At 38.8% G+C, this 12,006-nt stretch overlaps 1 protein-coding gene across 6 annotated transcripts in view; it reads left to right on the forward strand.

Moving 5' to 3' along the window:
* PDE1C (phosphodiesterase 1C) overlaps positions 1 to 12,006 on the forward strand; it is a 215,521-nt gene that overhangs the window by 180,297 nt on the left and 23,218 nt on the right. For all 6 annotated transcript variants that reach the window (XM_086743003.1, XM_086743002.1, XM_086743004.1 and 3 more), the window contains one exon: positions 1,683 to 1,757. In XM_086743003.1, coding sequence (XP_086599129.1) covers positions 1,683 to 1,757 — 75 coding nt within the window. The remainder of the gene's footprint in view (positions 1 to 1,682; positions 1,758 to 12,006) is intronic.

Here is a 12,006-nt window from a genome sequence, read left to right on the forward strand (position 1 = left end):
CATTATTAACTCATCATTACCATCAGCTGTATGATGGTAGAGGAAATGCGAGAAGACTTTTGTGCTCTGCTAGATACAGTTTCATTTCATTTCCTGAAGACAGTGTCCTTCTTTTAGAGACCACCTTTGTCAAGCAGACACCTCAACCCTGCTTGGAGCTGCTTATACCTCTCTGTTTAAGGAGCCCAAGTCAATGGCAGTGTTATCAGCTGAGGAGGTTGCTGCTTGTCCTGTATCATCTTGCTTTCATTTTTCTCTCACCCACACAGTGAACTTAGGAAGATAAACATGGAAAGTTTTGGCTCTAAATGAGAACTGGACAGGACATGGTTTTTCCATCTTGTTAAATATTTTAAGATTTGAAAACCATTCCTCTTTTATATCATGGTGAAACTTAATTGGAGAGAGAGCTCAATTCTCTGTCATCCAAGAAAAACAAATATAGTGGTTAGAGCACAACGTGGAGGAGAGAGAAACTGCTTCTCTACAATTTCTCTTTTTTTTGAGCTGCTTCAAAAATAAGTATCCATTGGCCATGACTATTTTGAAGCCAGATCAGATCCTCTTTAACACCTATAATTTTGATCCAGAGGCTGTAAAGTAATGAAAGTAACAAAAATACTACACTATACTATATATAGTATACAAAAATACTATTACATTTGTAGTAATACAAATGTAATAAGCTTTACTTTAATACAGCCCTGTAACATATTTCACATTTACAAAATTCTTAAGTGAAACTTTTACAGCTTTTTGCATTGAGATGTGGGTCACAAAATCACTGCTGCTCCTCCGGGGGAAAGAACAAGCTGCCTGCTGCCATCTGGGCAGTCTGCTGTTGCTTCTCTGGATGCTTGAAGGAAGGACACCTTCTTTGCTGTTGTTTGGAACCTGCAGCTGAAAGAGCCCTGTTCTGGTAGAGTTCTCCCTATAAGTTATCTTTCATTTGATCTTGCATTTGGCATTCTCATTCAATGAAGGGATGGTTTGGGAAGGTCAGATGTGCTCTGCTGTATGAGTAGTAGAGGACAGAAAATGAGAATGATTCTGGTTAACCTTCCTGGCTTCAAGTTGCCATTTTCATTCTGCATCAACCATTGCTCTTGGCCTTGCTTTCCTGGTTGACTATAGACTCTCAATCCAGTCATCAATGCTAGGATGATTGTTTGCTCCCTGATACCATCATCAAAGGACCAACCCAAATGAATCTGTGATGAAGGAAAATGGTAAGAGAAAGTAAGACAAAATTATGTAGGACCATCTGGGATATCTAAGGTGGTTCTTTAATGCAAAGACTTATGATGAAGTCTTGCAAGGTCTTAGTCTTTTAAAAGCATAAATGTTTCAGAGTCCTGATTTTGAAATGAAGGTTATGCTTAGGTTTTTAATGGCTTACATACAACCTGAGGGAGTATGAGTTTGCATGTGCACTTAAAGAGGTGTTAACAATTTGAATAAATTTAAAAGTAGGTTGTAAAGCTTGATTTTCTGTAGGAGTTGGATAAATTTTATCTGGTGCTTTATTCTATAAAAATGTGTTAATCCAGTTCCTTGTGAATTCAGACCTTTTCTCCTAAGAAGCATTTCCTTTGGTTGTTGCAATTTGATTGAGTTACAGGCATTAATAAATTGCAGTCTGCATTAAAATGCTCATAGAGTTTCTTATTGCTTCTTTCTAGGTGAATTAAAGGAAGACAATAAGTTGGACAAAAAAGATCAGTCTAGTGTGGGGGATGAATCAAAGAAAACAGATGGTAAGGACAACATTTTATTACATTTTGTCACCCATTTTTGTATGCAATCTATTGTTTCCTTAACATCCACAGTTTATTGTAAAACCAACAAATTGTATGGTAACCAGAAACAGACTTAACAGAAACAGTCATTAAGGTTGACAAAAGCCATTGGGGCATTCTGGGAGAAAATCATCCCTTTCACATAATACCTAGCACCACTTAGTTGTTTTGTTGGCGAGCCTTATCTATCAATTTTTGTGCAGTGCCTGGAAAAAAAATTCTGGATTATTAGAGTTGCTTAATAGGAATTTGCAGATTTGCTGGGTTCTATCCTTCTGACTTTCTTTGGGCCACATTCTGCTCTCTGTTAGGACAGGCTGCATGGGAGATGAAAAAAAAAACAGAACTAAGAAAAAACCTGCACAAAATGTCCGTGTTTTTCATGATTGCATGTTATACTACACCAATACAAACACAAAGCTTTCCTCACTTAATTGTCTGAGGGGGAATTTGCCAAAAGCTGTCAAGCCACAGGTGTGGGAAGCGAGCAGGAGTGGGCACATCAGCATAGAGATCCTATTAAGAATGCTATCGAAAAGGGATGTTGCTGAAACATTTTTGAACTGAAGCAACCCCAAGCCATAGGCCGGTTTCTTGGGCATCTGGAAATAATTTCAAACAAGTCTGAGCCTAGTGGAGAGGTCCACAGATGTTTTATTAGCCTCAGCAAAGTGGAAAAACAGCTGTAAGGTCTAGGGCATGTTTACATTTTTTTGCACTTCCTCAGCCATGTACCACAGGGCTCTGAGATAGTATCTGAACCCACGTTACTCCAAAAGTCATTACTAAAGTATTAGGTAGCAAAATAAACGGAAGTAAATATTAGAGGTAGCATTTTCTTTGCATATGTCCCAGTGAAATCCACTGAAACACAGCTATTCCTAAATGTAAATAATACAGTACTTTGTTTTGATGGTCAAGAAAGACAACCTCATTGTAAGTACTGCAGTTTAGAATGATACTGTGTTTTCTTTTATTGCTTCCTTTTAAGAAATTACTTAGAATTCCTGTTCCTCTAGCAAAGTAATAAATAAGAAGCAAATATGATACCTCAACTAAAAATGTAGAAAAATTCATCTAGAAGCATGTATTAATTTCAAACACATAAATATGTACTTTTTTTTAAAGAGGCCTCTTAGCAACAGTTGTTTAGGAAAATTCAATTATTTTGTTAAGAGGTCATATTATTTACACACTTGAGTTAAGTGTCTGTCAGGAAAACAGTCTTGAACAAGTACCATTCACAACTCTTTCTGCAGTCATGTAGAAATTAAACATAAATACTCAAACAACATGCAACTCTTGGGATGTCCATGAGTATGTGCAGTGCTGTATGTAGCTATCAAGAACCCAGAAGAATTAATGGGCAGAATGACTACTCTCCCCACTGCAGTGGGTGACGGCTGAGAAGTGGCAGTGCTGGAAGGATGCAGCCCTGGCAGGATCAGGTGGACGCAGAAAGACTAGGCTTCTTTATAAGGACTTGGGAGTATCAGCCCAGCCAAGAGAGTAGACCTGGGAATCCCTGAATTTGAGGACCACAGTGCATTTGAAGGCCTGCCCTCTCAAGGTCTGTTGTGGTTTAACCCCAGCTGGTGACTAAGCACCATGCAGCTGCTCACTCACCTTCCCCCTCCTCAGTGGGATAGGGGAGAGACTCGGAAAGGTAAAAGTAAGAAAACGTGTAGCTCAAGATAACAGTTTAATGGTTGAAATAAAATAAAATAATAATAATAGTAGTAATAATAACAGTGAAAATGAAAACAACAAAAAGAGAGTGAAACAAAACCCAAGACAATCAAGTTGATGCAACCACTCACCACCTGCCAAATGACGCCTAGCCAGTCCCTGAGCAGTGATCAATGTCCCCCAGCCAATTCCCCTCATTTTATATGCAGAGCATGACATCATATGGTAGGGAATATCCCTTTGGCCAGTTTGGGTCAACTCTCCTGGCTGTGCCCCCTCCCAGCTTCTTGTCCACCTCCAACCTTCTTGTTGGCAGAGCATGATAAGCTGAAAAGTCCTTGACTTAGTGTAAGCACTACTTAGCAACAGCTAAAACATCAGTGTGTTATCAACATTCTTCTCATACTAAATCCAAAACACAGCCCTATACCAGCTACTAGGAAGAAAATTAACTCTATTCTACCTGAAACCAGGACAAGGTCTGGGAAAGATTAGGGGCAGCTATTTAGTTGGTCTGGAGGACCAAGAAGTGAATGTTTTGTGCTGACTTGAAGAGTGAGGGTGTGAATTCATTTATTTGCAAGTTGCTAATCTTTGTATGGTGTTAGTTATTTAATGTTTGTTTGTTCTCCTGTGAGAAAGTGTTCTGCTCATCCCCTTAGGGAAAAGACCAAAGCCATTAGACCAGTTGATTACAGTGAATAAGTAACTGTAACCATGCAAGCACAATTTGTAGGCTGAATGTTTTTCGTTCAGATGCTGTAGAGACAGATTATAGCTAACAATCTCATTGATAGAACTCAGGAGAAAAATTGTGAATGATGTGCCTTAGAAGGGAAAGTGCTAGGGTGGCACTTATGTTCTGACAAATACTGCACAGCTTGTTCTGCCCGTTACTCAGTCCAGAGCAAATCTCCTTACTAACCACGTGAGGGATGTGGAGAAAGGAACGTTATCCATGGATAATACATAGCTGTTTGCAAACTACTGAAATGTTTACCCTAACATATGCTTTCTCACATGCCTGTACGTGGTCTATTACATGCTGGAAAAAAAAAGATTATGTGGGGGAGTTAGAAAGATTGAGGTTTACAGCTATAGTGCACTCACCACATGTAGTTTGCTGGTGGGTGAAACTCAGCGTGAACTTTTTGCAGGGTCAAAGGTACTTGGGTTTCACAGCCTCTCTGTTCAGTATGTAGCTGGTGTGTATTTGTATTAAACAAGTGCCCATTTGTGTCTACTTACCATGAGGGCTTCAGCTTTCTCACCACCACCCACTGGTATCCGCTAGAGCCCTGCACCCAACTGAGGTCAGTCTGCTGCCCTGTCCTACTGCACAGGCATCCTGCACCCAGAGAAGAAAGCTGCTTTATTGCCTAAATCTTTGCAGGAACTGTGTTCAAGTTGCTTTTTGAGCATATGCAAAGGAAGTTATTGTAGTATCTTATTACGGGAATACATGCACGCCAGAATGTTTCTAATACATTTATCCTTCTACTATATGGGGAACTAAGTGGCCAGGGACACATTGAATAACTATTCCATATGGACACAAAGACATTGAAGCTGCATGGCTACGCTGTAGTTACAGGTGTGAAATGTAGCTTCTGTGTCAGAGATACTTTGAAGTTACCCAAAAATAGTTAAGTGGACATGCCTTCAGAAACAGGGATCAGGATCACTGAGACAGCAAGGGACTACGTATGTATCTAGCCAGAGCTTCATGTCACTAAGTCTATCCATACCAAAGCTAACTATTTTAAAGCTATCTTGAGGACAGCTATGTAAGCTGTAGTCATGCCTGAGATTTCTGTCTTAACTGCTTCAAAATCCTATGTGAATCTCTTGAACATAGGCTAGTCTCCTTCTCATGTTAATCTATACTTCATATTACTTTTTTTTTTTTTTTTCTGTGGGAGATACTGCTTGTTACTCAGTACTGCCTTTTTTTTGCAATTCCAAGAAAACAGATATGGGGCTGACATTTCCCACAGAAAGGCACAGTCCTATCAGAGACATCATCAGAACACGTAGTTCATCAAATGTTTCTTCTGGGATAGAACATTATTAAACCATTTTGGAAAACTTGATTTTACCATGTGAAATAGTTGCTTTTCAACACTTTGAATGGAAAATTGTAAGCAGTCACATGGAAATAATTTTATCTACATTCACAAACTTTATTTTTTGCAATTTTTTTCTGCTCACAAAACTGACAAAAAATGACAAAATTATTTTTCCTCATTTCAGAGTAGATATAAAGAAGAAATTTTTTTATGATGAGGGTGGTGAAACACTGGAATAGATTACCCAGAGAAGTGATAGATGCCCCATCCCTGGAACATTCAAGGCCAGGTTGGATGAGGCTCTGAGCAACTGGATCTAGTTGGAGATGTCCCTGCTCCTTGCAGGGGGGTTAGACTAGATGACCTTTGAAGGTCCGTTCCAACCCAGACTGTTCTATGATTATCACTTTCACAGGTTATCTCTATCATTTCCTCATTTTTTTTCCTACTGGGAAAAGACTCTGCAATGTTAATACAGTTTTCAGTGGAGCTTTGTTCTGGGGACCAAAACACTTTTTTTTTTAATATTCTTTTTTTTTTTTTCTGCTAGCAATTACAGACAATTAAAAGGTTTTTTTTATATAAATATTTGCCCTGGGAACTTATTATTCTAGTGGTAACATGCACGTTTGTGGGTTATAGCGCAGAAATGTACAGGATATTTATGTCTTGAACAGCTAGTACATACAAAGCCTACTGTGCCCTGCGTGTGTGTGATGAGCAATGCTCCCACCTCGTGGTCAAATCGTAACCCTGCATTTTGTACAGGTCATGGTTTCAATAATACGTTTCTCTATGCAGTGCAACAGCAGTGCAACAGAATAGAATATAATATAGTTAATATAATATAATGTAATAGAATATAATAGAATACAATATGTAGCCATTTAAATATACAGATTCTGTGGAGAATCCATTAACAGGCTTACCTGAAATTGAGGTTTTAACTTACTTTATTTCAATTTTGTTAAGTTGTACTGTTGCTTAACAGTAGCTAAAAGCCTTTCCTGTGTCTTCTATACATTCCACTGCCAACTTGTAAAGCTGCCTTTTTTGTCTTAATTTTTCTTGACAATCATTCCTTGAATAGCAAGTAGAAAACTCCCTGATTGCAAAGGTAAAGTACAGGGGCTTGATTTCTTTCTGTCCCAGTAGTCTCCAAAAATCAAGTGTCAGAGTAGCTGGCACATGATGTTGTCATCTGGGAATGCCTTTGGTACAGGAACATGGTGGTGTGAAGAAGCCATGATGATGGCTGCACAATTATCCCAGAGTTGAATTAACAAGATTCTTCCCAGCTTCATTTAAGCAGAATGCAGCTTTTTGTATGGCTGTTCAACCACTTAAGAACTGTATGTCTTTGCAGCCTTCTGCAGATACGGTTTTCATGTGTGTCAGTCTAGCCAATACCACTACATAGCAATGAACACTAAAGTGGATGACTTCTGACAAAACCCTGCTCATGTAATCTGCATAATGCCAGTGTGGTTTTAAAAGAAGTTACTCAAGCATGTAAATGAACAGCATTTGTCTGTGTCTTCTTGAGAGAAGTAAAAAGTTAAATTTCAGGCCATATAATTAATGGTGCCATTTCTATTTCTATTCCAAAAGATAGGCTGATTTCTTCATTATTGTCAGAACCAAAAAGCCCCTTTCAGTTTGTAAGGCAAATACATTGGATTCCTCCTTGCTGCTTGATAGTGCTCTTGATATTATATGTCAGAATCTGGCAGAAGAAGCAAATTGGAATTACAATAGTCTAAGATTACTTCTAAAGACAATTTCCTTCCTTTTCTTACTTCTTTTTATGGCCTGTTATTTGAATTACATTCAAGGTTATTGCCCCAAGTTAGAAATCAGAAAGCATTGTACTGATACCTTCTGGAAAAGTTTGCTTGAAAGCATGAAGGTCTTTTGCTATCCAAAAAGACATATTTCACCATAATTTATCTCTGCTGAACAATTGCTCCATAGTAGTGCAATATAGGATAACTGGAGGGGAAAAAAGCTTCTGTGCTTTTTAAAATCCTTCTTGTGCTTTTTTGAAAAAAAAATAAGTATGTCTAATTTAGCAAGTGGCACCTGAGGCAAGCTGGAATTTGCACAGAGGGATGCATTCTGAAGAAGGTTTTTATGCAGTTTTAATATCAAAAGGAAGATCAACATGATGTGATGTGATCTTTGAGGCTAAATGCAAAATACATCGTTAGCATCCTGACCTCAGGAACATTACATCACCATGGCATACATGCTCGATGAGAATATGGGGAATATGTAGAAAGGTACCTTGTATAATTATGCAGATGATTTTGCAATTTGTCAGTTTTGTGCGTGTATATATGTAAATCTTATGGAAAGCACCTGGCTTTCCTTTGAGACTTTAATGTATCTCTTTTTTAGCCTGCTTTTTATTGTTCAGGCCATACAGGGTAGTTAGAAAATTCTTAAGATGCCTGGTTGCTTTTTGCTTCTACCTTTTGTGAAGTCACAGAATGTGTGACAAGTTTAAAAACTGGGAATGGCACTTGGCTTGATTTCAGATTTAAGTGAATATCTGGAATATTCATTTCAAGTGCATGGTGAAAAAAAATCACTGTAGGTAATTCAGTGCTTTGGTTTTTTTTTTAGTAGTTAAATTTAGTGGAACATTTTTGGAGGTTACATTTGGTCCTTTAAATACAGTTCTGCTCAGAGATATGGTTGCATTGCTTCTCAGGGGTAATGCCCATGGTCGTAGAGGCATGGAGGAATGTGTAACTTATGCAGTACAGTGCAGAAATTCCTCCCTGATTTTGCACCATCAGCCATTGTGTTGCACCAGTCAGGGAGTGGATCTGTAACCTTGCTTCTGTTACAGTCCTCGTTAGCCTATTTAGGATAATAGGCTGTGAGTGAGCAAGGCTAGCTCAATACTAGCCTGTTGAACTACGTGTGCTTGCCCAGGGCATATTCACTTCCTGATAAACCCATTGCAGTTGTTGATGCAGGGCTTTATACGGGAGAAGAGCCAAGAGGTGTGGGTAGGTGTTTTAAACTGAACTTATTGGGCTTTGTACAGGACTAAATGGCTGAATTTTATGGCTAGTGTCGGTGGGAGTGTCAATCTGCTCGAGGGTAGGAAGGCTCTGCAAAGGGATCTGCAAAGGGATCAGGCTGGATTGATGGGGTGAGGTCAATTTTGTAAGGTTTAACATGACTAAGTGCCGGGTCCTGCGCTTGGGTCACAACAACCCCATGCAACACTACTGGCTTGGGAAGAGCGGCTGGAAAGCTGCCAGGCGGAAAGGGACCTGGGGATGCTGGTTGGCACCTGACTGAATATGAGCCAGCGGTATGCCCAGGTGACCAAGAAGGCCAACAGCATCCTGGCTTGTATCAGGAACAGTGTGGCCAGCAATGGAAGTGATCATGCCTCTGTACTTGGCATTGGTGAGGCCACACCTCAAGTACTGCATTCAGTGCTGGAGTCACCGTCTCTGGAAGCATTCAAAAATGTGTAGACGTGGCACTTCGGGACATGGTTTAGTAGGCATGGTGATGTTGGGTTGATGGTTGGACTTGATGATCTTGGAGATCTTTTCCAACCATAATGATTCTATGATTCTATGATAGATACAAACCCCATCCCTGGAAACATTCAAGGTCAGGTTGGACAGGGCTCTGAGCAACCTGATCTAGTTAGGATGTCCCTGCTGCTTGTATGGAGACTGCACTCCACAAATTGCCAACTGGGTGCTTGATGGGTACCTTCATGCCCTTTGCTGTGTGTGCTGGACCTGCTGCCTGGTCTCTCCCTGGGTGCAGAGACAAAAGGAACATCAGTCCCCTCAGCCTGCTCAGTCTGCAGTTCTGTACCATTGAGTCCACAGAAGCTGGACAAAGAGAAGAGAGAGTTAGTTGATTTACAGGTTAGTTTTCTGAAACTCATACTGTAGTAGTAATCTTTACTACTTACTACCATTAATCACTAGGCAATTCATTATTTTCTCTCCTTCTAAACTGCTGCTTTGCAGCATTCTTAATGTCAAAACCTGGGACTCGGAGGCAATAGTAAATGTGGAAGAAGAAAACCAGCAAGTGATATTAGTTGAAAGTCAGGCTAAAATATTCAGGAATTTAAGTCTAATTCAAATCAAGTCATTATCAAATACTAAAGATGCACGGAAAAAAATCCAGATGAGATTTTTTTGCTTTGAAGTGATGTTTTTTAACCAACTTTAAGTAAATGCTAAAAATAAAAGTGGGTTTTTTTTTTTTTGAGTTAGAGGAAAAGCTCAGCTTGATCTTTCATTTCCTCTCCACCCTTCTCCCACCAAAAAAACTCACTCCAATCATTTTTGCCATGAGAGAAAAAAACACAATTACTTCTGTCTGACCCAGAGCTAAGCATTATCCTAATTTTTCAGTTTAGTCAATCAAAGAGGCAATTATTTGCCCAGTGCTAATTACAAAATTCTAATTTGTATATTTTGCTGAAAACCTTATTGGCTTTGATTATCCTTCTGCCTATGGCCCCTCATCCATTTTGTGCCTTGAAAAGCACTGGAGTTTTCATTTCCATCTACGACAGAACAGCTCTTTATGAAAACCATGATCTAGCTTTTACCCCAGACATGTTCAGAGCTTTGAATTATGTTTATCAAATATAGAATAAGCTTTCACACTTATTCCTGTAGGTGACTTTTCGTAATAAGTATCTAATTTCTTTCATACATACTTTACTCAGGAAACTCAAACATTATTTGGTGTAACCAAACTTTTGCCAGCGTATTGATTGTGTTTTTCTCTGCTCTTATGTTTTTCCATAATATGCTTGTAAGTAAACAACATATTAAAACAAAGCTAATCTCTTTCTTCCATCACTGATGTGATCTCAGGTCAAGTGTAATACAAGCTGTCAAGCAAACATGAAACTCCACATCAGTGTGAAAAGGACTAGAAATTGTTTGATGTCATGAATGATTTAGGGATAATTATGTGCCAAAGCTCACAAATCAGAATACCTTCTATGCTAATGTCATTTCTCCTCCTAGCAAAATGAATGTTAAGCACTGGGGTTGTCTGCTAAATTAAAATGATGGTATTTAAATTCAGTTACAAAACAAGTATTAAAAACTTTTTCCTAACAGCATTTATTCTTGTTTTCCCTGGCTTTAAACAGGATGCAGGCACCTTCAAGTAACATTCTGTTTTCTTTGGAAAAAATAATCGCTCTAAAATTTCTCATCCATTAAAAAGACAGATAATCGAGAAGAATTAACTTATCGTGCATATTTTCTTCTTTACTTCACTGATCTTCCTTACTTTGTTTCTTAGGCCTCATTCATCTCTGGTGCAACAGAAGCAGCAGAATAGCATAAATATGCAGAATGTATTTCTTCATGGTCTTAATTTTCTTTGACAAGGCTTTCCAATGGCTTTAATAGGAGATAAGATCATCCAGTACTGAGAACTGAGCACTGAGATTTTAAACATCTTCATTTTATTCTGAGCACTAGAAGTAGTTTTAACTGTGCTTTTCAGATGGAGACATGTATGGCTGAGCACTCAGGGGAGACAAGGAATACTCAGGCTTTTGGGAATAAGCTTACAAAATTGTAGGTCACTCCTGCAAGATGCTGAGTGAGTCAACAAAATGAATTAAAAGTGGAAAATTTAGCAATCTGCCCCAGTAGCTGCAAAAACTTCCATCATTTGTAGTAGGAAGGATAACTACCTTTTGGATTTTGGGTTATCGGAGACACATTTACTCAGACTATAATTTCCCCTTATTGTGCACTGCATCAGCCATAATTGTTTTATGATATCAATTGTCATACAACAATTTGTCATTTCTGTTGTCATTTCACCCAGTGCCTGGACAGAGCAGATTGCTGGGGAAGAGCAGAGTTTGGAATATCGTGAAAAGTCTAAGCTTTTAATAAGTGAGGGTAGAGCCTACTTTCAAACACCATGTCAGTTTTCTTGGGAAGACTTGAACAACCATGTTAGGTCAGACCAAAAGTCCCTTTAGCTTTCCATCACCTACCTGACAACATCTAATAACATCTTAATGAACAAAGAATAAAACCAGAGCAATGCCTCCCCCATACACCTTTCTGTCTTCCAGAGAGCTAGAGCAGAGGTCAAATCTTTGACTTGAATAGCCTCTGATGGATTTTTCTTCCATTACTTTATCTGATTATCTCTTGAACCCTGATACTCTTTTGTGTGCTAGGCACTGAAACAACACAATTCAAAATGCATTTAGGCATTAGGTGAAAAATCACATCTTTTTATTGGTTTCAAATTTACTGCTTGATAATTTCATTTTATAACCCCCTTCTTGGACTGTGAGAAACAGTGAGTAATTATTCCCTATTCATATTCTTAGCACCACGCAACATTTCGTTTACCTTTTATTAGATTCTTCCTGCAACTCTCCTTTTTCAGGCTGAAGAGCTACAGTG

This window comes from Chlamydotis macqueenii, chromosome 2, assembly GCF_036417535.1.
Source record: "Chlamydotis macqueenii isolate bChlMac1 chromosome 2, bChlMac1.mat, whole genome shotgun sequence".
NCBI lineage: Eukaryota > Metazoa > Chordata > Aves > Otidiformes > Otididae > Chlamydotis > Chlamydotis macqueenii.